The 22,787-nt window shown below is 48.1% G+C and overlaps 9 protein-coding genes across 9 annotated transcripts; 4 read left to right on the top strand and 5 right to left on the bottom strand.

Moving 5' to 3' along the window:
- Positions 1–1,629: 1,629 nt before the first annotated feature.
- On the top strand, positions 1,630–3,157 carry K444DRAFT_641619 (camp-dependent protein kinase A; the record flags this gene model as incomplete). The annotated part of the gene is made up of 6 exons (XM_024884646.1): positions 1,630–1,813; positions 1,911–2,006; positions 2,059–2,183; positions 2,237–2,472; positions 2,625–2,786; positions 2,830–3,157. The coding sequence occupies 6 exons, from the start codon at positions 1,630–1,632 to the stop codon at positions 3,155–3,157; spliced, it is 1,131 nt and encodes a 376-aa protein (XP_024740301.1).
- Positions 3,158–3,636: 479 nt separating this feature from the next.
- On the bottom strand, positions 3,637–4,507 carry K444DRAFT_523307 (uncharacterized protein; the record flags this gene model as incomplete). Its single annotated transcript, XM_024874275.1, has 2 exons — positions 3,637–4,322; positions 4,375–4,507. 2 exons carry the CDS (start codon positions 4,505–4,507, stop codon positions 3,637–3,639), a joined length of 819 nt encoding a protein of 272 aa, XP_024740302.1.
- A 557-nt stretch (positions 4,508–5,064) lies between these two features.
- Positions 5,065–7,620, bottom strand: K444DRAFT_610251 (uncharacterized protein). Its single transcript, XM_024879712.1, has 2 exons — positions 7,458–7,620; positions 5,065–7,371 (listed from the first exon to the last, which is right to left on the bottom strand). Exon 2 carries the CDS (start codon positions 7,218–7,220, stop codon positions 5,556–5,558), a length of 1,665 nt encoding a protein of 554 aa, XP_024740303.1. The 5' UTR covers positions 7,221–7,371; positions 7,458–7,620; the 3' UTR covers positions 5,065–5,555.
- Positions 7,621–9,229: 1,609 nt separating this feature from the next.
- K444DRAFT_627114 (uncharacterized protein) lies at positions 9,230–9,652 on the bottom strand (the record flags this gene model as incomplete). Its single annotated transcript, XM_024882761.1, has 1 exon — positions 9,230–9,652. One exon carries the CDS (start codon positions 9,650–9,652, stop codon positions 9,230–9,232), a length of 423 nt encoding a protein of 140 aa, XP_024740304.1.
- A 946-nt stretch (positions 9,653–10,598) lies between these two features.
- Positions 10,599–11,594, top strand: K444DRAFT_335896 (uncharacterized protein). Its single transcript, XM_024871984.1, has one exon. It carries the CDS (start codon positions 10,714–10,716, stop codon positions 11,434–11,436), a length of 723 nt encoding a protein of 240 aa, XP_024740305.1. The 5' UTR covers positions 10,599–10,713; the 3' UTR covers positions 11,437–11,594.
- A 158-nt stretch (positions 11,595–11,752) lies between these two features.
- K444DRAFT_523325 (putative efflux pump antibiotic resistance protein) lies at positions 11,753–13,701 on the bottom strand (the record flags this gene model as incomplete). Its single annotated transcript, XM_024874277.1, has 4 exons — positions 11,753–13,046; positions 13,107–13,231; positions 13,302–13,529; positions 13,585–13,701. 4 exons carry the CDS (start codon positions 13,699–13,701, stop codon positions 11,753–11,755), a joined length of 1,764 nt encoding a protein of 587 aa, XP_024740306.1.
- A 2,276-nt stretch (positions 13,702–15,977) lies between these two features.
- Positions 15,978–17,037, top strand: K444DRAFT_610255 (uncharacterized protein). Its single transcript, XM_024879713.1, has one exon. The coding sequence runs from the start codon at positions 16,055–16,057 to the stop codon at positions 16,715–16,717; it is 663 nt and encodes a 220-aa protein (XP_024740307.1). The 5' UTR covers positions 15,978–16,054; the 3' UTR covers positions 16,718–17,037.
- Positions 17,038–18,362: 1,325 nt separating this feature from the next.
- Positions 18,363–19,768, top strand: K444DRAFT_557070 (uncharacterized protein). The gene is made up of 2 exons (XM_024876768.1): positions 18,363–19,251; positions 19,302–19,768. Exons 1-2 carry the CDS (start codon positions 18,562–18,564, stop codon positions 19,728–19,730), a joined length of 1,119 nt encoding a protein of 372 aa, XP_024740308.1. The 5' UTR covers positions 18,363–18,561; the 3' UTR covers positions 19,731–19,768.
- Positions 19,579–21,468, bottom strand: K444DRAFT_716477 (uncharacterized protein; the record flags this gene model as incomplete). The annotated part of the gene is made up of 2 exons (XM_024888385.1): positions 19,579–20,889; positions 20,916–21,468. The coding sequence occupies 2 exons, from the start codon at positions 21,466–21,468 to the stop codon at positions 19,889–19,891; spliced, it is 1,554 nt and encodes a 517-aa protein (XP_024740309.1). The 3' UTR covers positions 19,579–19,888.
- Between the last annotated feature and the right edge of the window lie 1,319 nt (positions 21,469–22,787).

The raw sequence follows: 22,787 nt of genomic DNA on the forward strand, positions 1-22,787 counted from the left end.
AGCTCCCGCCGAGCGATTCATATCTAGAGAGTGCCAGACGATAAGTTTGCGGTGACAGAGATGACCTGTTCGGTTCTGAAATCCGTTTGGAGATATTCACTATTCATGGCCGTGGAGCAGAAGCAAAAGGATTAAACGAGTAAAATGAATTTTGACGGAAGGAAAGGGGCCTTTCCCGAGGCTCCCCCCACGGTCCCCTTTAAGGCATCCATTGGAGTCAAGGCAGAACATTTTTCGCACCTCCTGGAACTACGACCTTCAAATGGAAGGGTTGGTGAGGAAGCACGATTCTGATTAGCAAGTAAATGAATATTACATCGGACTCAATTAATCGCGAATTATCAAATTTGTCCAGGCATAAGAGGGTCAAGCCGAAGGCGATCGAAGATCGGGCTGATGATTTCGCGGCCACATATTCCCAAAAGAAGTAACGGCTGAGAATGCCCAACTCCTGAGCTCCTTCTCCCTGCTGCGTCAGCAAGAACTATGGAGGTACAGCCCATAAAGATACTCTCCCCCCCTTGAATACTTACAGTGGGCCCTTTAGTAACGCCACCCTGAACCCTCGTTTATAACCCCCAACTAGGAAATATCAGTTGCTCTCTAGAATCGCTATTGGCCATACACCCTTGAGTTGTTCAGTGCAGGAGTGGTGTTATCCCAGGACCCACTGTAAGTATTCAAGGGGGGGATAGTAATAGCACTAGCAAGGGACCCCTTAGGCTGGCGAAGGACTTGACTTGATTAGGTATTGAATCCCCCGTTTGGCTTGTTTTGTTTACTCACTTTGGCAAAGCGACATTGGAAAATGTACGTGCGCAAGAAACCCTTGCTAGTGCTATTACTGTCTTTATGGGCTGTACCTCCGTATGAGGCATTTACATTTTCGGTTGCCGCCGAAGTCACGTGTGAATCTTATTTTGCGAACCGAAAGGGGGGCTTTATTGGATGAAACGAGAAAATCGAGAGGGAGCGGTGTCAAACATACACGAGACAACACAGCTTTTTTCCCCAGCCGCCCCACAGGGATGAAAAAAAGAAAAGCATAACATAGATAGATAGAGGTGACAACAACCTACTCTTGCTCTTGCTCTTGCTCTTGCTCTTATTTTCGTCCGAACATCCTCCCTTCCTCACTGCCGCCTCAAGCTCTGTGCAACCAACCTGTGTTCCCCCAAAACCAACCAACTCCTCGCACTCGCACTCGCACTCGTCGTTCCCCGCGGCATGCGCTGCCGACGTCATAAATCGCCTTACGCCGCCCAACGAGCTTAGTGACAGAAGAGTCCCTTTTCTGCACTTCCTCTTCCTACCCCACTATCGATGAAATAGCACCAGCGCCAGCGCCCCTCGGCATTCTTTCATCCCATCTCCAATTGAGCGACCACAACTTCAATTGAACACTGCCCCGTTGCTCAATCGCACATCGCCCCGTCTCATCGCGCGCATAACCCCCCCCCCTCTCCCATTCCTTGTCGTACCAGCAAGAATGCCCACGGCCTGATCAGCACGTCCACTCTGCCCCCACCGCCGCGCCGCGCCGTGATGCATCGGACGTTGTCGAATGTCTTCCATGAAGCCCAGGGCGCTCTGCACAATGTCCACCTGCCACGACACTCGCAGACGACGATGAGCCCGACAGAGAGAAAAGAGGTCGCCGAGCAGGAGAAGCAGTTCGTGGCGCATTTCTCTGAGCAGCACGACCCTCTGCCGCCGGAAGAAGTGTCGCAAGCCCCTAGGAACAAGGAGCTAGGGCGCAGCTCGAGGGCTTTGACCGTCCATGATTTCGAGCTCGTGAGGACGCTGGGAACGGGTGCGTGCTACTTCTACTTCTGATGTGTGATGAGAGTGATGCTTGGTGCAATTGATGGTTCCTGGAGGCTGGATGCATGCTGATTACGGCGCTGTAGGAACATTTGCGCGGGTGTGGCTTGTCAGACTGGCTGATCCGGCGCCAGAGGACCGGGACAAGGTATTCGCGTTGAAAGTCTTGCGGAAAGTTGAAGGCAGGTTTACAGAGTAGGAGAAGAGTTGAGGTCTGTGCTAATTGCTTGACAGTAATCAAGCTGAAGCAGGTTGATCATGTTAACCATGAGCGACAAGTTCTTGCGGATGTTGCTGGGCACCCTTTTATCACCACGTTAATTACCTCTTTCTCCGACCACGATTCTTTGTATATGCTTGTATGGCAGGCAGCATAGCCCTGGGTACCCAGGACAAAACTGACAGTTTCCAGCTTGATTACTGCCCTGGCGGCGAAGTATTCTCCTACCTCCGCAAAGCCAAACGATTCGACGAAAACACCGCACGCTTCTACGCCGCCGAAATTGTTTGCATCCTCGAATTTCTCCACGAACGCGAAGGCGTTGCGTACCGAGATCTCAAACCCGAAAACCTCTTGCTAGATGCAGAAGGACATATCAAATTAGTAGACTTCGGATTTGCGAAACGGCTTGGAAACAGTAAGCCTCAGTCTTTTCTGCGAAGGAAAAGCTTCCGGAGGAAGAACTCGGGCGACAGTGAGGACTCTTGTACTGACTGTAATTCAGGGGAGACGTATTAACCCCCGTCCTCGTCCCCTCTCCCCCCATCTCCTATTCTTTGATTCTAAATGAGGGCAATAGGTACACACTTTGCGGTACACCTGAGTATCTTGCCCCTGAAGTCATCCAATCCAAGGGCCATACTACAGCTGTCGATTGGTGGGCGTTAGGTATCTTGATATACGAGTTTCTAACAGGATATCCTCCTTTCTGGAACCAAAATCCCATTGAGATATATAAACAGTGAGCCCCTTTTTCTTGCTTCCTACCTCGCTAACCATCCCAGAATCGTCTCCAAACCAGTCCACTTTCCAAACGAACCAGCCATCTCCGAACCGGCTAAAGACATCATTCGCCAATTCTGCACAGTGGACCGCTCGAAGCGATTAGGCAACATCTCGGGCGGTGCACAGCGCGTCAAAGACCACCCATTCTTCCAAGGTGTGAATTGGGAGGATTGTTATTACAGGAAATATCGAGGCCCGATAATCCCTCCTATAAGGTATCCGGGGGATGCGCAGTGCTTTGATATGTATCCTGATGAGAAGGAGGGACGGGAGCATTACTCGGATGACTTGAAGAGGAAGTGGGATGACCATTTCAAGGATTTCTAGGTTGGAAATAGAGGCATTGGATAGCGTTGCATTTTTGGATTTGGGAGTGGGAGAAAGGACGGATATGGCTGTAGAGAAGTAAAAGGGATATTGTATACAAGGTGGAAGACAAACTGGGAACTGGAGCTGGATCATTGCGTTGGCGTTTTGGAATCAGGTGTGAATGGCTCAGCACAGAATCATGCCTAGTCTGTTAGGTGTGAAGGTTGGAAACCGCATAGGAACACGCATTGCATAGCCCGTGTGTAGACATGACACCGAATAGATATGGCAGTCTGGTTAGAATCTGCTCGTACGTTTGAACATGTTGTGCAGTCTTGGGTTATTAACATAGATAGATTCGTCTGATAATTATTTACACATCAAAGTCACAAGAGTAATCTAGCTGTACATGATATTGCTCCCATCACCTGGTCCCAAGCTCCAATTCCAATAACCAAGTCCCATTACACCGTCTCCCCTCCCTTCCAAGCAATACCTCACTTCTTCCCCGCCAAATGCCACCCAAACACCTTCTCAAAAACACTCTTCCCATCCCCCACAAAACTATCCCCATGACAGGGCACCACATTCTCGAATCCCCACGTATTAATCCTCTGAATACTCTTATTAAACCCCGGCCTATCCGCACTACTTATCGCGTACCACAGCAATCTCTTCTGCCAAAGCGCCTCGCCCCTCGTATTCTGCAGCGCGCCAAAAATCCGCGTCGCCCATCCCGTCGTCGGATCGATTCCCGTCTTCGAGTATTGCTCTCTCGCAGGCAGGCTGAACAGAAGATCCGCCTCGATCAGGGTTTTCGATGGCTTGTGGAAGAAGACCAGCTCCTTGTTCGGATGTGCGTCCACGAACTCGTATTCAAACTCCTCGTCGAATTCTCCTCCGACCTTAATGCTTTCTTTCCCTTTCGCCGTGAAGATGGTTGAGATCGGGACGTTGGTCACCGACTTGTCGGATGCGGACTGCTTGGCGCGCTTTTCGGCGAGCCCCTCAGGCGCGATTATGTGTGCCGTGGGATAGGCGGTCGACCAGGTGGAGAGGAAGATGTGGTGCTCGAGATCTGGGGCGATGAGGTAGGAGACGGGGGAGGAGCCGAGGGTTTTGCGGACTGTTGGGGTGAGGGCGACGGGGGAGAAGACGGCGAGGGCACCGGAGTGGAGTTTCACTGTGAATTGTTAGAGAGGTGAAAGGTAGAGGACGGGAAAAGGGAGACGTACCGACTGTTGCTCGTCCACCGAACTTTATGCGTCCGAATCGCAGGAAGGGGACGGAGAGCGTTGTGACATTGGGGGCGATCTCGCGGATTACCATTACCTCTTCTGGGTTCTCGGGCACGAGTTTGGAGGACATGGTTGCGTTTATTTGCTGCTCAATTGTTGTTGTGGGAGAGGAATGTGTTGTAGTTTTATGTTATCGATGAGGTAAATCAAAAAAGTTCGATGACGCAGTGGCGGCAGATTTGACGGGACTTTCTTCTCCTCGCTCAAGAAACGTTTGCAGTTGTTTGAAATTGTATACTCCAAAACTCAGGAGATGAGGGGAGGAGTAATAGTATATATACATTTGCAAAATCATGCGATACAGGTGCTGCTTAACGTCATCAATATGCATGCGCCATCTGCACCCCGAAACTCAAATCATTCTAGATCTCTGTTTACTCAGCATGTGGCAGGCTCGGCACCTCGGGTTAATTTACAGGGTTTCAGCACCCTGTCCGGACGACCTGGGTGGCACAGCATTCGGACGACTTCGGACGAAAATGAAAAATGAATCATAATCTCTCGGCCGGAAGAACAAAAGTGGCTTGTATGGAGGTAATGCATAGTGACTGAATTATTTGTGTTTGTTGCTTGGCAGTTGGGTTCAAGGTCACGGCAGGATGCATGGGTGAGAGACAGGCATGTATTTGAATTATTTCGATTTTCTGGGCTGATATTCAGGTACAGGAGCAAGCTGCAAGGCGACTATTGGACCATGACCAATGAGAGGAAATCTCAGATCAGGACAGAGTGGTGGGTAGTTATTCGAGAAAATGTGCGGATCCGGAAAACAAAGTGATTGAAAAGAAACAGGATCGAGGCCATCCATCCATCAGCAAGCTCATATCCATGGTAGCAAGCGCATCAAACTAGTAAAACAGAGATAGAAAAGCCTGCATGTGTTGTGAATCTCAAGTAAATGCAGACTGAACAAGAAAGAAACATGATTGGGTATTGTTAAGGTTAACCAAACGCCAGCCTGTGGGTATCCGAAACCTCCTCCCAAGACTAGGAATCCCTGAGAAAGTGTATGCCAACGCCGGTGAACTCTAAACTCCTTTTCCGTGTCATAAAGAATGACAGGTCGTTTGAAAGGAAGTTGCTTGAATGTTGAATTTGTGAAAGTCGGAAATGAGAATCTATCCTGGAATCTGCCAGGCCTTGGTCTCAACCTTGAAGAGTGACACTGTTGTGAGGACGAAGCGGTCAATGGTGCGTACCACTTGTTCAGAGAAGAGGTGAGAGGCAAGGCCACGTCCATCTCCCCCTCGAAGAGCGAGGATGTCGAATGCAAGTTTTCGAGCAGTCTCGTTTGCTGAGATCCACTTACTCCGCTCGCAGTAGTTCTCGTAGCAGACATAGAGGAAATAGTAGAAGATCAGATGTAGAGCAAAGGCGAAAAAAGTCCCGAAGACTGGAGGGGAGTTGCTGGGGTTGATATTTGCGTTCGAAGATGGTTGGCGGAAGTGTTCATCACGAGGAAGATTCTCGCCAGATGGGTAGGTCTCTCTATTGTCTTCGCTAGGGACAACAGGTTCGATGAGGTTTACGACTTCCAAGATTTTGGGGTCGACTGGTGAGGGTTCAGAGGGGGAAACACTTGCGCCGTTTGGACCATCAGGAGCAGTTCCATTGACAGGTTGAATGAGTTCTGCATCTTTCTCGGATTTGGGGTCGACTGGCGAAGGTGCAGAGGGCGTACCACGTACGCCATTTAGAGTGCCGCCACCGCTTGGAGATTGAGACAGGCCATTGGGAGAGGTTCCTTCAACAGTCCGGCCCTTTCTGCGGAGCAATGGAGCGGCACGACCCGCAGCATAAGATAGCCAGTTGCGGAAGAGAATAGCGGTGTTGAACTCGACCAGGACCCAGCAGGAAAATGGATTGTGAAGCGTCTTCTGGTATGGAAGGTAGATGCGTATTCGTGGACTGTGGACGTGAACCTTTCTGATAACTTCTGTGATTTCATCATTGACTTCAGTGTCGTTGTCATCATTAGCATCACCGCAGTCTTCTGAAGAAGAAGAGGAGGAGGAGGAGCCATCGCTGGGTTTACCGTTGGAGGACTGGGTCGTGGTCGTGGGGGCGTCTGACTCGCCGTTCGATTCCTGAATGCTGCCGTGGTCAAAGTCGAAAGGGAGTTCGCTTGCAAGGTTTTGCGTCTTAGATTGTTCAGCTCGTCCAGCTTGTCCATCGGGTCCAGGAGGTGGTGGTGCGATAGCAGCTTGTGGTGACGGGTTGAAACGTGGCAGCTCATTCCTCATACGCTCCCATTGACGGCGCAGCCCCTGCGCGACCTTCCTATCCTCAAGAGCTTCGGCCTGGACATGTTCCAAGCTAGTGATCGTCGTCTTCAAGTCGTCGATATGACCTTTGAGGCGGCCATTTTCCTTTTGCGTGGCATCGAGCTGGCCTCGTACGTTGTTGGTTTCGTCGAGCAATTTGTCGTATTTGGTTGAAAGGACACCTTTGGCTGTCTCCACATTGTAGCGCCCGGCTTTCTCGTATACAAGCTGGTGGTTGAGATCGAGCTTGTCCTTTTCCAGTTCTTTGACTTGGTCTTCGAATTCTTTGGCTTGTCCCTCTGTCTGTGTGATGTATTGCTCGCGCCCATCTGCCAGTTCCTTGGCCTTCTTGATGTTCTCATGGAGCGTTCGCACCTTTTCCTGCTCCGCCTCTAATTCTTCCTTGAATTTTGCTGCTTGGGCCTCAACATGTTGAATGTGCTTCTCCTTCTGGTCTATCGAGTCCGACGCTCTTTGCAGCTTGTTCAACAGCTCGGTGCGTTCGCGCTCCAGATTCATCTTGTCCGTTTCGAGATCGTCACGGGTGCGCTCAAGATTTTTCTTATCGCTTTCCAGGTCGTCGCGGGCGCGCTCAAGAATTTTCTTGTCGTTCTCAAGATCGTCGCGGGTACGCTCAAGATTTGTCTTGTCGTTCTCGAGGTCGTCACGGGTGCGCTTTAGATCTTTGTTATCCTGTTCGAAATCAATCAGTTCCTTTGTGAGTTTCGAGATTTGGTCTGCTGATTGTGCCACCAGTAACTTGTAACTCGCGTCGGCCTGTCGCAATCTCAATTCGGCTCCGAGTGCGTGAAAAGAGTGCTCGTTAATTACTTCTTCCAACCTCTCATTTTCCGCCTGCAGCTCGTCGACTCGAAGACGGAGGTCGTGAAATCCAGACGGAAAAGGCATGGTGGCGGTCGATTTGGAATGTGGTATGGTTGAGGAATGAAGGAAGGAATGTGCAGAAGAGATTTTATATTATTTGTTCATTTATTCTGGCTATTGTGTTATGTTCTATTGTTGCATCAGTATATCTTCTATTGTCGTCCTCCTATTGTGGTCGAGTGCTGGGGTTTCATTGTCCATGTCACAATAGGAATATTCATCACCATTCACCCCAACTTTCGGGAAGAATATCTCGAAATTTAATAGCAAGACTAATTTCGTAACTTTATAAGAATTGAATTATTCCAGTGAGCGCGGGGATAATGATTCGAATTTTAGGTCACAATTTTTCAACATTGTTCGACTCCAAGTCAGAACATCCACATACCTACCCATTTATTCTCTTATCAAATCCTGAATCAATTTGCTCGCTCTCCAGATTAGATTTCCCTTCCTCGCACTCAGTACTAGAGAAGTAACGCGCTTGCGGAGTGCTTCTTGCTTCTTGGTGTTGCTCTGGATCCGCGCCCAAGGATTCTCCAGACCAGCCCTGCTCGAGATCCTCTCCTAGCTAGGAGCCTCGTAGACAGAAAGATTCAAAGAGGAGCGCCTCATAGAGGACCACAGACTCCCCTTAGGCAAGATTGGCAGGCGCAACGCCCCCTCAAAATACCACTGTCCCGAGCAGGAAAGGTATCAGCATTCCCAATGAGATTGTAGACATCCGAGCAACGATATCGGGCCTCGAGGAGGGTCTTGCAATTGTAGCAGACATCGAAAGCGAAAGAAAATGTAAAGAGTGGCACTCGAGGTTTGGCGGTTGACGGAGTCGTGGTATAATCAAGACCCGAATACGTCCCTGGAGGCTCTTTGGCTTTCCCTCGAATATAAACTGAAGAGCATCTGGAGCACGAAAGTTGAACTACTGAATAAAGCTAGAAGGTTGAGCATGTGAAAGGGAAAGAGGAACCAAGACGTCTCTCCTTCGAAAACGATAATATGGATCTGGAGTGCGAGCGAACCTATGCGCTAAGCAAGACCAGGACCAGAGATTGAAGGAGGCATAAGAGAAAGAAAGGCAACTTTAACTCGAAAACGACAACGTGGACTTGGAGCACGGCTGCACGGGCGTACCGAAGCATTGAACAAGGTAGGGGGATTGACGGGCTATATGCAAGGAAGGGGAATTCATTGTCTGTATTCTAGCGGAGGCCATCCTTGTACTTGCCAAACTTTCCCATATATTCATGGGTATTCTCATGGAAATCCTCTATCTCATCATAAAACCAAATTTTCACTATAGCCTGGATCCTCCAAAAGGTCTGGATGTTGGATGTGACAGCCACGTACAGGGAAACTCGAAGGCTTAAGGGTTTGATCGAGTCAGTGGTGTATGATCGGATTGTGGAAATAACGGTTCTCAGATGTTAATGGTGTAACATCGCTCGTAACGGTTGTCCTCTGAAGTAAGAGGAAAGCAGTCAAAGAGCCCCAACATGAAATGCAGTGCTGAAGAGGTCTAAGAGAAAAATAAGAGCCACGGTTTCCAGAGCTGTGTGGCAAGAGTTGATATTGGCTCAGGTTTCGAAGACTGCTGGAAGGATACCTGGGCCTCCGTGGAGCGCGATGCGAGCAAGCTGCCTCTACCGCGGTGAAGCACGCCTTCGACCCTGTAAATGTACGCCTTTATCCTCAATGTTGGTTCTCTTTTCAAGAATACCGGTCGGGCGTCTTTCCGCCGTCTCGCTTTCCCCCGTTGGTGTTGCTGGTGAGTTTCCCACCAACATACTCGGCACTTTCAACCACGCTTTCAACGCCGGAGTAACCAATCTCTTCCGCTCTTCAGCCAGATCAGGGTTAACGGTGATGAGCAGTGCGATGACAGCTATGAGGAGGGTAACGATAAGAATGGAGAGGATGATAGATGCCAAGATGCTGGCCACGAGCGCGAACTTGACGTAGGGTACGATAGTGTCGATATTGCGGAGCGCGGTTACGACAGTGGGTGCGATGTTGTCGATATGTTCAGAGGCCTTTTGGACTTCGTGTGAGAATGGTACGCCCATCTTTGGCCCTGTCGATGAGAGAGATTTTTTGTCGTAGTCGTAGAAGTGGAGTTGAACCCGCAATTGTTTATTAATATTAACGGGACGATGAAGTCCTTGAGAAGTTTGATGATTCCCTCTGGCTCAGATACGATAGAGAAAGGCGGGGTCGTGCGTTGGCAGGTTGCTGTGTGTAACTTGAACTTTTCGCTTGAGATAGGCTGATTTTGAGGATCCAGTCCTTGGAACTGGTCAGCTGACTTTTAGCGCAAATCTTTTCATGCCATGATACCGAAATTCTGACTTGAGGTTTTCCATGACTGCTTGATCTGGTTCATTAGCTTACAATATTCGCTAAAGACTTGTCAAATTTTAGCGAGCTCAGGGGCTTCAGTGCTATCGAAGACGCTAAGGTTAAAAAACTCGCCAAAGTCCTAGACTGAACATCGACAATCTTCTTTCGCAACGAGAACGCGATCGCAACGAGTCCCGAAGATCCCAAGACATCACAGAGCATATTAATTACTGCCTTTCATACCTCACGCGCTCTGATTGGAGATGACCGGTGTCATAGCCTTTGACTTTAGACAACAATAAATCTGTATGAGCCTCCGCCACGGCAGACTTCATATCACTGCCACGTCAGGCAGCCGCATTCTCTGCCTTTTACTTGGCTCTGTTTCTTATGCTCGAAGCAGGATCCTTTTGCCGCCTAGTCATCGGCCAGAAGTCGTCCCGATTTCTGACTTTTGCAAAGACGAGTCCAGCGATCTTCCCAGCCACCACGTGATTGCGGGGAAGATTCAGCCCTACTTTGATAGAGCGACAAGGATGTTCGTATCCCCAAGACATACGATTGGTGGGTCACTTCAAGTCAGAAGGCTTCTGCATAGCCTCGCGTGTGCTATAGGATCGCCCGACTGATTATGATATGTTATCTTTCTCCTTCTCAAACCTCTTACTTCATTCTTTTCTACTTAAAGGCTCCTTTGACCTCGCCTTCAACGTTTCGTTACTCTGAGCATCAAACAAACACAAAACAAAACTTCCGCAACAAGAAACATTAACACAGCCTCGCCAAGATGGCTGGTCCAACATCAAGGTCAGGAGATAGTGACACGCTCTGCTCAACCTCCACAGAGATGACCCTCCTACCACCACCAACCTACTCCTCCTCCGACCCAACATCCAACGACTTCCGCACCCTCACCGTCTCCAACGCCGGCATCGGGAACCTGATCCTCTCTCCGCCGAGCTCATCCAGCACCCTCTTCTACGTAAAAAACTCTCAATGGCCCGGCAACCCCTCGGTAACTCTCTCCCTCGGCGCGAAAGGTGGTCACATCCTAGGGGTGCTAAAACTCGGCGTCTTCTCTGAGAACACCGTCGGTCTCGGGAATCCCAACCGGGATAACATCGACTACGAGAGTCTGCGACGAGTCAGCAACTGGACGCATGGCACTTACGAGTTTGAGTTTGGGAGGATGGGGGATAGGAGGAGGTTCACGTGGCAGCGGACGAGACAGCCGTTATTTGCGGATCAGCCGGATATGGAGTTGAGGGAGAATGCGGAGAGTGGTGCGGATGGGCAGGTGCTGGCGGTTTACAAAGGGTGCCAGGGGCTGTGGTCGACCAAGAGAGGAACATTTTATGTGAGGAGGGGATTGGATAGGCAGGCGGGCGTGGAGAAAAAGTTGGAGGATTGGAGTAACTGGGAGTTGATGGTATTGTTGACTGGATGCGGGATCATTGAGGGGTCCAGGAGGAGGGCAAGGGCGAGGAGAAGTGGCGGTGGAGGTGGTTGAGCAACTTGCTTGGGAGACAGGAGGAAATGAGATCCTAGATTCAAGAGAGATTCTATTCCTGACTTATAGTATAGGGACGGATAGTAGTTATATCCAATCAATAAAGAGTGTTCCTAGTACCTAGACTGTTTAAGAATAGGTCAAACTCTTGATTTATGATAAAAAACCCTCCCAAAGCTCCAGAAGCTCAACACATCTAGTATAGCCTCTGCCAAGACAACAAGATATAAGTACAGTACTTGCACCAAGACAGCGCACCAATGATACACAAAGGATTCTCGTGCTTTTCAGCAAGGAAGTACACTGGACTCAACACTTAAGCCTGCTTCTCCATTCCATCCTCACCACGGTGCTCAATCTGCTCCATCTCCCCCGGATTGAAGCGTTTCCCAGACAAGACATCTCTCTCCTGATGGATCGCGATATGGTTGTTCAACAGATGGCTAGGATCCTTGACGAACCACGCTGCAATTATTCCAATTATTCCAAAAGGGATAGTAGCAAGGAACACCCTGCGGAAAGCATACGCATACGTCTCCTTGAAAGCGTGTCCTGTCGCCTCAATCACCGCTGTCGAAGCATTCGTCTTCGCAAACGCGAACGGAACACCCACAGCATTTTCAATAACAGCGGGGATCAAAGCCTCGAGACCAGCAGGGGAGTAACCAGCACCGATGGCAGCGGCTGCGATCCGTGGCCCGAGCTGCTTGTTCACGATCGAGGTGGCGATGGTGGAGAAGATAGCGTTGCCTACGCTGCCTCCTGCGCTGCGGAAGGTACCGATGAGCCCGGCTGAGACGCCGAGCTCTTCTTGCGGCACAAAGAGGCCCGAAGCGACGTAGGCGAGGGACGTTACCCAGGTGAAGCAACATTGCCCGAACATCTGGAAGATCATCCAGGCGTACTTGTGCTCGGGGATCACGGCTGCGTAGCAGGCGGTAAAGACGGTTTGGATGACAAGCGCGAAGATGATTTGTTGGCGGACGTGCTTGATTTTGTGGACCAAGGAAGGAAGGATCCAGCCTCCGATGACTCCAGAGAGGTTACCTGGGATTTGTGTGATTCCAATTTGAACTGGCTTGTTCGTGTACATGTAGAGAGTTGCTTGGGGTGCCAGTGTAGTGACTGCCTGCCAGATCATGCCGGCGATGAAGAGAATGATCAGATGGACCGTGAATTCCTTGAACATGGCGAAGAGATGGTACGGGAAGATTGGATTCTTGGGAATCGTGAAGTCATAGACGAAACAGGCGATGAATACGAGAGCGCCAATGGTAACAGTGGCGGCAACTAGGGCTACTGAATAGGAAGACTTTCCGAGGTAAGTCAAGCCAACGAGGAAAACTGTCAAACCGACGGTGAAAAGAGCCAAGCCAATGAAGTCCAATTCCTGGAACTCTTGCCATCGGGTCTTGTCGTAGTCGTGGCGTGGATGAGATGGTGGGAAGTAGAAAATGGCTGTTCCAACGATAACGATGACCGAGTAGATAATAGCAATATAATAGCACCATCGCCAAGAGGCATTGAGGGCAAGCTCATTAGCAATTAGGACGCTGAAGCCTCCCCAAGGAATGGTAATGCAGAACTCGGTCCAGCCGATACCAATACCACTGACTCGGTCAGAAATCATGTAAAGTCATCAGGAATTTAGGAACCATGACTGAACTCACCGATATTTATTGGGAAGCAATTCTGTAATGCCAGGATATGACACGAAGATCATCCCGGCCCCAAATCCAATGATCGTAGATCCGCAAGCAACAATAAGCGTGGTATGGGCTGTTGCACCAATAATCTTTTGAGAGCGGACACGATCAGCTGTTTATACTTGGAATCTCAACGGAATTCAAACAACTTAAACTTACAGCACCAATCAAAACCATTATTTGTCCTCCAATCAGGACATATCGACGACCGAAGATGTCACTCAAGCCACCAGCAATGGCGAAAGAGACTGCCGAAGCTACAGACCAACCACCAGGAATCCACCCAATATTTTCCATGTCATCAAGGGCCTGTCCAATCTGGGCGAGAATTCCAACCGGGAGGACTAGTCCACATGATATAGCGGGGACATAAGACAAGCCCATGAACTGGATGGAAATTAAGTAACTAGACACTACCCAAAGGCTGTGATAAGAAACTCACGAATATGGCCATAATGGTTGCTATCGGCACTTTTTCTTCGGGATCCTCTCCCGATGGGGGAGATACAGCATCATTCTGAATGTTTGAGCTCGAAACTTCTTGCTCTTGACCCGACATTTTCTCAATATTGTCCACCTTGACCTTCTTGGACGTCCTATTGTTGTCTGCCATCTTTGGGAAGGTTGAATTGGGACAGGAATATGAGAATTGTCTGAAACGGGTGGTAGCACTCACTATATAGACAGCCTTGTCGGCATTGGCTTAGGTTGGCTTAGCTGTTGGTAAGCTTTTTCGGCAATTGTATCTCCATGTGGGGCCAGTGGATCATACCCAGGCTATGTGCAAGCTGTGCCTCGAATCGCTGGGGGTCGTTTGTCGGTAATGACTTGAAGAAAGCCGGTGTCAAATAATTTAATTAATTATAATTATCGGCTAGTAACTAAAAAAATATATAATTAATTAATCACTTAATCTGATTAAATATAATTAAATATTAGGTCACGTGGCATTACAAGTAGCTATTAAAATAAGTATTAGTATTTTAGTTTAATTTAAAAAAGCACTTAAAGATACTTTATTTATTTATTTCTAGTATTATAATAAATACAACTGTATTACAAATCATATAACATTTCTAAGAGAAGTAAGGTATAATATAAATAATAGAGCTAAATATAATATAGCTACCTGAAGTAAACTCACGTGACCGATCTTCAGTTACTATATGGTACCCAGTGAGCATCTCTTTTTATAAGGAGTTCTTATTAATACTAAACTAGGTAATTGTCTTAATAAGAGAAGTTTTGAGAAGATTATCCCATCCAGCTCCGAGGTACGCTTTTCGGCCATTCTTACAAGTGTGGGGCGAAGGCGCAATTAAGGTTCCTGTTGACGGAGCAAGGGCCACTTTGCGCTTGGGTACAGGGTAAAAGTGCCGTGAATAAAGCCGAAACTGACAATGGAGATAAAAATCAAAAGCTGGGATTGCAGAACCACTATATATTACTGAATCGACTAAAATGAAGGTATTCGGAAGAGACTATATAAAAACAGACGTTGCAAGGGGCGGTAATTCAGGCTCTTTATGCTCTTCGGAACCGTCGCAGCACGAATATCAAGACTCAAAAAGCTAGTAAGGACGACACAGAAGTGGGTAAGGTTACAATTAATAGAAGAGCTTAGGTCAAATATTCGGGTACCAATTTTCACAGGAATATTTGAAGGCACTATACAAAATCAATGGGGAAGCGCAATCTTATTATATCATCAGGGGAAAAAACCCTGTCAACAAGTGTTCGCTTAATGGCACGTGGGGCTATTGTGGGGTAATTACCTATATGGAGTAACGGGTGCGATCCGCACCATTGACTGCCCCACTTGCCAATTAACTGTCAATTAACTGCCCCACTTTGCCAATTGACTGTTAACTGACTGCCAACAGATTATTGGTGTCAAACTTTGGACATACAAATCCAGTGCAGTTTGTACTCTGGCAAGTAAGCTCCCAGGATCGGTAAAGATAAGCTTTAGAGCTCCCAGTTCAAGCGCACTCTCTAGTTAGCAGAACAAATGAGGCTGCACAAGAGCCGGGCTGGTTTGCCGTCGACGAAACCAATCCGTTCGGGTCTCGAATCACTCGATCTCCAATCCTCAATACAAACCTATTGATTAGATATGAGGCGTTCCAACCCATAACCTCCTTGGAAAGTTACGGCTGAGTTGTCTACTTGTAATGTAAGTGCCGTAAGGGAGGCGAAGTGTACTTTAGCCTAGACCGCCAGACTGGATGTTGATTATGTGATCCATGCTATCCCTGGCTGTCAAAAATTGCTCGAAGTCGCCTCACTTAAAACGCTGGGGAAGTCCCCTCGGAACATGCTTTTCTATATCTTGTTATGGGCCTCCGGTTAGTCGTGATACACCGAAATCCGGGCCGAAAATCGACGTTTTCTTTAACTTCCATAACAATGACAATTAATTAATGTTATTTTTTTACGGGAACCTAAGTGTGCTGGCTGTTAAAGAAGTTAATCGGGGGTTTGATTTTCATGCGGGTGTGTGTTGCGCGTGCCCTACGGATACTGCTAGGAGAGAAGAGATGATGGCAGCAGGAGGTATGGGTGTGGTGAATGGTTATTGGCTGCGAATAGAGACAAGGTTGCTAGGGCTGTTCTGGTCACGATGATTCCGAAGTAATGGCTGGGATCAATTACAGCGATGTTGTACTGTATGATGAAAGATTTGGGAGAGGAGTGGTTGAAACACGGAGAATCTATTGGGCCGACGGCAATACCAGTAGTCAGCCGTATTAGTCAGCCGAGCACGACGAGGCTGGGAGAGCTATTTTCTGCCTCGCGCTAACAGTTCTTCTCTTCCGAAGTGAGGCTATCGAACGAAGACAAAGTCAACATCAACAAACAATCACCCACCGCACTTATCCTCATCGACCGCATCAGAGATGACCTCAGCAATGTCATCAGAGATGGCTTTGTCTCCCGTCTTCACCATCTTCATGAGTCTACCATCAGAGCTGCGAATCAAGATCTGGAGATGTTCTTTCCCTGGACCTCGTGTTGTTCCTGTGCGATTCCAACGATCCTCAAATCAATACACCTCTAACTCGGCGCCTCCTCCCCTACTCTACGTTTGCTCCGAGTCACGATCCCTCTTTCTATCCACCTACACGAAGTTTATCCTGTCCCCAAAGTACGACTCTGCCGTCTTTATCAATTTCAACATCGATACAATCTTCTTCGACAATCTAGAATGCAGCCCCGACGGCGATCTCTCATTGGACTTAGCGAGGAGCCCCCACAGTGGTCGGATTCTGTCATGTGCGATTGATTCACAGGTTTGGGAGGTTTTGCGAGTATTCAAGTACGACTCGTTAAGCGAAGTGATGAGGATGCCGAACTTGAAAACCATTGCTCTGGTCATGCTGAGAGATTACGATGGGGGAGGACTTGACCGAATACAGGCGGAGAAATATGGGAGGGAGAACACCCTTATTAGGATGAACTCGAATACAGTGGAGTCGGAGATAATGCACGTCCAAGGGTATGTGGACAACTTGAGGGCCGATTTGAAGCAGCGGGTTGGCAACGTACCGAATGTGCAGCTGTGGCTATTGTAATGAGGCTTCGAGTAGATGATAGCGCCTTGTCGAGAGTGGCAGTCGTGTCTCTCATTTCATTCTTCAATATGAGTAATCGAGCGATGCGTTGCATATTGTTTTTTTTCAAATCGGTTCGGTGACAGACCGTCTTGCCCGCGTCAAGGTACGCTTTCCACCACTGCAACATCGTTGATTTACCGCGGCTGGTGAGGTCAAGATTCTTCTGCAGATGGATCATGTTCGGCTGGACTGGCAGTCCAATCCAGTGGATACCCCGGACGTGCAACCACCTAATCTAATCGTGTTTTCCCAAAATATTACCTTTTTTTTACAATTTGGAAATTGTTCCAAAATTATGACACTCTTGAATCCACTCTTCAATATGGATCATTTCCAGCAAGACGTGGCCCCCGATCTACTTTCCACTTCGGCGACACGGAGACCTTACCCCCCCTCCCCCCAACCAATCAATATTTAGCACATTAAACGAATACGTGCGCAAACATTAGGAAATAATTTGGAAAGATGGTCAATGCCTGTTACAGGTAAGTTTTGTCTGTAACGTTAACAACTATCTCCTTGAGGTGAAGCAATGACCCTGAGTCAGACAAATAATATGGGAAAGCTGCTGCTTGTAATGCTTGCTTGATCAGATCTTGTGGTGAGGTAGGAATAAGGCTGGCGTTTTATGGGCATTTTGGATAAGATCTGACAAATTGGGGAAGAGCGCAGCGGTTCACGAGTCCTCGGAGTGTAGCGCTACCATATGGCCGTCCGGCATATTCCATTCACTTTCCTCGGCTACGGCTGTCGGAGGAGAGCTTCAAGGAATCGTCGGGAAAGCCACGAGTTGTAAAAGTTTGCACACCTTTCCCTTCATAAAAACTCTCAAAATAGGCACAATCTGTTTAGGAAATCGATTGAAGCGGGAATACAATTATGGGAATGGCGCGCAGATAACGATATAGATAGAAACTGGATTCGTCATAGAGCAATTTATTTCGCCATTTCTCGCCTCATTGTTTTGGCGAATGGGAGGGGGGAACGGGACCGATTAGGTGGGTATGCGGATAGCGGCTGATGTGCTGACAGATGGGATGCAAGAGTAGCCTTATGATCGGTAATGATCGGTAATGGGCTAACTATTATTAGGGCTAGACGATGGAGGGTGCAGAAAAGCCGTGAGTTTGATGCCCTTTGGATTTTACGAGTGAGACGAAAGCTCGAGTGAAATCTCCATCTCGGAAGATTTCTGATTATGTGTACTTTACGACTCGCGAAATGACAAGAATTAAGACACGACTCGAGAAAGAAAAACGTGAGGGGGACTTACTACCTTGGGGATGCTGCACGCTGCATCAGCGGCAGAAGAAAATGGAATCTAGAATTACCCAGTCCGGACTAGGTCTGACGGCTGGTAGCGTTGTTTCGCGTATTCTCCTTCAAGGCACTGGGCTCTCCGTCGATTAGCGTCCGACGGCTTTGTATTTGATTGGAAAGCTTGCCTTCGTCGGCTAATCAAGTCCACCTAGTCATGTGACTCTTATTTCCCTCCAATACCTGAGAGTCTCTTCGGGTTAGCTGCACCGCTATGTTGATCGTTTAAATCACAGCTGACAGTTCGATGTCAGCGCGTGGAACTTTCTTTAATTGCCTTTTGTGGCTTGAGACGTTCTGAGTGTTCTATTCGCTGGTGATTTGAACAAAATCAACGAGACCTCTCCGGTGGCGCTCTGTGTAATACCCACCTGCAAGTTCACGCGAGCTTGAAAAGCGTGCGTTCCCTGTGGGAAAATGGAAAACTAAACACTTCCTCACTAATCATTTTGTTGTCCTACTACACATAATCTTTAGATCAAAGGATGAAGTTTTCTTTAATTCCGTGTGTTCTCGTGGGACTCGCATGCTCACCATCAAGCGCTCTTGTGAGCTCTAGATGGAAGTCGGATTCCGAAACCAAGACAATTCTGCCTACCGCAGTCACAGGAGACGTCACAGCAAATTTCAAATCTGCATGCAGTCTGGATGGATCCCAATTGTCTGCCATCAACAATACGGCTTGGGACTGGTGGTATTTCGACGCTGTGTCACCAGATGCAAAGTCGAATGTAGTTATTACTTTCTTCACAGCATCTGCCACGGGATTTCCCTTCCTTCCATCACCAATGGTCACACAATTTGAGCTTCACTCGCTCTTACCTAATGGAACCATTTTTAATGTCTTCATCCCGGCCGAAGAAGCAGTCATTACAACAGAAGGGGAAGGGTCGTCAGGGGACTTTAAAGGAGCTAACGCCTCGTGGATTGGCACCCCCGACTTGAAACACTACAAAATTGTTGTCAACTCGCCTGCGAACGGCGTTATTGGCACATTCAATATGAGATCTGTCGCCCCTGGTCACTACCCATGCGGCCCGGTGCGCTCAGGAGAGAACATGATGGTTGCACCTGAGATCGGCTGGGCGAACGCTGTGCCAGATGGGATCGCTGATGTTGATTTCACCCTATCAGGCACGAAAGTTGCCTGGAAAGGCGTGGGATATCATGACAAAGTAGACTATCCCATCTGATGTTACTTCGTGCATTGCTGACCCGAGTGCAGAACTGGAGCAATCAGCCGTTCACTGACAATGTCGCGAGTTGGTATTGGGGCCACGGCCGCTTAGGACCCTACTCAATCGTTTGGTTTGACACACTCGGGGCCGATGGAAAGGAATACGTCAGTTCATATGTTTCAAAACATGACGAGATTGTTGTATCGAGTTGTGATGCCGGGTCCATCAAGGTTCGGCCCAGTGGAGTAAACAGCGAATATCCACCAAAGGTCAGCACCGGCAACCCGGGCGGATTCACAATTGAGATTGATTTGGGGAAGGAGGGTACAATGAACGTGGAGGTTAAGGTTGCAGCTGTCTCTTTGCAGGGTCTTACCCTTTATACGGAGTGGGTTGGCACCATGACTGGGAATGTGGATGGTGGGAAACAGATGACTGGGGTGGCTTCGTTCGAGGCATTCAAGGTGACAGTTTAGACTTGAGATTAGGGCTCCTTGCTAGCCTCAATGCTGTTAAGATACATCACGGTGCCATTTGCTCATAGTGTCCCCCTTTGCATTACATCGAGTTTCAAAACCCCAACAAATTGCGAGTGCACAATCACTTGGACCAAACCCGATAAACTCAAATAAACTCAAGCTGTTAGTGCCGAAAGGAGTTGGACTCCTCCAGCCTCGTCATCTTCCGTCTCACTATCCTCTTCCGCTGCATGATGACTAAATTCCATATTACCAACGACATCCTCCACGCCACTCTTCACTGAGAAATCTGTCTCGGACATCGATTCGCTTGAACCGTCTTCTGGATCATCGCTGAGAAAGTCAAAGTCTAGTTGGCGATGCGACGATATTTCCGTCAACGAATCCGGCCTCCGTGACCTAGGCCCTCTGCATTCAATGATCTGAGCTAGAACGTCAACACGAATCTTCTCTGCCATTTTCTGTAAAATCTTCTCTCGATTCTTGATGTGTTGCGTCTCCTTGTGATCATAAATCTCTGGCGCTTTCCATTTCAGCCAAAGATTATTGTGGCATGGCGGAGGAACAAACCCCCCTGGATGTTGTGTTATATAGTGATAACAACAATAACATGCTGGTTTGCTACAGCCAATGTATTTGTCATTTCCAACAAACTCAAAGTGCTGGGTCCAGAACAGATCTAGTAAGATTAGTTCCGCGTGTACTCGCGGTTGCCAGGTTGTGCTTTGGCATTCCTTGCTGAGCTTCTTTGAAAGCTGATGTAGTCGATCAAGTTCCCCAAGGTTCCGGCGCAACAGCTCAATAGCTCCGTCGTCTCCAGCTAGTCGCCCAGCAATTTCCATTAAAGTAGGATCGCGTTCAAGCAATGGCGGAAGTGAGGAATGAGATGACTTTGCCCTTTTGACCTCAAAGGCACTAAAAAGATATGAGAGCTCCAACCTGGCTTCGATCATCACCTTGATCGCTTTCTGGGTGTGATTGAGCCGGCCGATGAAGTGCCGAATTTTCTCGTATCTCTGTGCACATGGCTCGCCAAGCCTTGCTCTTTTCCGAACTACCTCATAATGCAATGATCTTCTTGAATCGTAGCAGAGCCGGCAGATGGTAGAGGGGGTGTTGGTTGCATATTTTAAGCTTTTTAGCCAATCCAAGAAAACTGCATCTGTATTAAATTAGCCAGACTAATATTTTTTTGCAAAAAGTGTTGTCCGGGTCTCTCACCACCAGCGGACTCGTTCTCCGACAAAGATTCCAATACAACTTGTATCTCCTTTCCCAAGGCTTTGGCGTAGTACGAGATCCTCTTCGAACTGAAAGCTACTGCCTTCTCGAATAATTCCTTCTCAATCTCAGATGCTTGAGATGGCTCCAAATGCTTGAGAGTTTCGAGGATCCCCGCCGCAAATAGCTTCGTAGGGTCTTCCTCCCTAGGCTTGCCTTTGTTTGACGCCATCCAATACACGATCCTCTGTGGAGTCTGCTGCAAAGCAAAAGCAGTCGTTCGATCCCCACCTATTTCAAAGTCGCATAAGTATGCAAGGTTTCTCAGAAATGACCTCCGAAGCTTCTCGCCCCCTAAATCGGAAGGATCTGGCTCTGCATCAAACCCTTCCTCGTCGACCCGGTCCCCGCGATTTTGTCCTAACACAAACAGCATCACCAAAGCCTCATAGAATCTTTTCTGTAATTTGGCAGGTACTGGAACGTTATCTGGACCAGGGGGTTTCAAATCCATTGCAGAATTGGCTGACCGTCTTCTTCGGTGGGAGCTGCTTCCCAGTTGCGACGATTTACCGCTTTTCCCGCCTAGATCGCTCACAGGCGTAGGTGCTACGGGTAGTAACTTAGAGATATCCTTCTTTTTCTGTGCTTTGTTCTTTCTCGAAGTCATTTTGGGCTCCATAACAGCCAGTGCCTGTCTTCGTCAGCCTTATCTGGAAGTTCTGGAAGTTCGTGGACTTCTCGTCATCACCTCATCAGATCCCCCCCAAAAATAACATAGCAAAAACACAAAGCACTCACCTGCAAACAACTGAAAGGTTTGCAAGGACCCCAAGGACTTATCTATTAATTCCATAGCCAGACGGGACACCTTCTGTGACCGACTCGGTAATTCTACAACTTGCTCTTCACACAATTCCTTCCCGTCTTTAAGTTCATCAAAACCATTTCGATCACTTTCCACGCAGGTCAATGGTTCTTTGCATAAAGGGCTTGCTGGATCCAGTCAAACTCTATCACGTGTGCTGCAGGAAGACTGATCGGTACAGAGGCTGACTGAGCTGCATGCTCCTGGTGTCGGGTTACACCCGCGCCACGACACCGAGTACAACCTAACCCCAGATTTTAATGAAAGACTTTCTGTTTTCTCAGTACACTTTCGAACTTAAAGTTGAATACAAACACCTAATTTCGAGAGAACATCACCCTGATTTGAGAAAGAATGAGCCGCACTCGTTAAGAGAAACATAACATGATCTCGCAGAGTTGACCTAGTGGTTCGAGACTTACTGAACTCAACACACATTGGAAAAAAGTCACTCTATATGTTAGACGACAAATTCAACTGCAAAGTGATCACTATTCTCAGCAAGAAGCTTTGACACATGCTCTCCCCATTCCCTAACATATGGGCTTTCTGGTATCTTATTCGAGAGGACACAATAAGCTCAGCTTGTCGAGTTTGGCAGATCGCAATAGCTGTGACAGGTGCATCCCCTTGGTCATAACTGCACAGGTATGCCAAATGTCTAATGAATTCTCTACTGAGTTGTTTCTCGTTGAGATTCGTTAGGTCCTCTTCGGCCTCACTGCCGGGCATTCCTTCCTCGGAGAATGCAAGGTCTGGGTCGGCATTGAATACGTCGAGCACCAACAAAGCTTCATAGAACGGACAAATAAGCGAGTTACTTTCGTAGATATTTGAAGTACTAGGAATCTCTTGATTCCTGATGTTGAATTGAGACATTGAAATGACCGACAGATCGAATACTTCCTTTCGAGCTGAAACTCGAGTTTTCGCTGATTTTCTGAATAGCTTCCGTTTGCTACTGT

This window comes from Hyaloscypha bicolor (genome assembly GCF_002865645.1).
Source record: "Hyaloscypha bicolor E unplaced genomic scaffold K444scaffold_52, whole genome shotgun sequence".
NCBI lineage: Eukaryota > Fungi > Ascomycota > Leotiomycetes > Helotiales > Hyaloscyphaceae > Hyaloscypha > Hyaloscypha bicolor.

Coding starts and splice junctions, on each gene's coding strand:
- K444DRAFT_610251 (XM_024879712.1), bottom strand. CDS start 7,220: ATGAATCTGGAGCGCGAACGCACCGAGCTGTTGAACAAGCTGCAAAGA.
- K444DRAFT_335896 (XM_024871984.1), top strand. CDS start 10,714: ATGGCTGGTCCAACATCAAGGTCAGGAGATAGTGACACGCTCTGCTCA.
- K444DRAFT_610255 (XM_024879713.1), top strand. CDS start 16,055: ATGTCATCAGAGATGGCTTTGTCTCCCGTCTTCACCATCTTCATGAGT.
- K444DRAFT_557070 (XM_024876768.1), top strand. CDS start 18,562: ATGAAGTTTTCTTTAATTCCGTGTGTTCTCGTGGGACTCGCATGCTCA. Junction 19,252..19,301: donor GCGTGGGATATCATGACAAA/GTAGACTATCCC, acceptor ACCCGAGTGCAG/AACTGGAGCAATCAGCCGTT.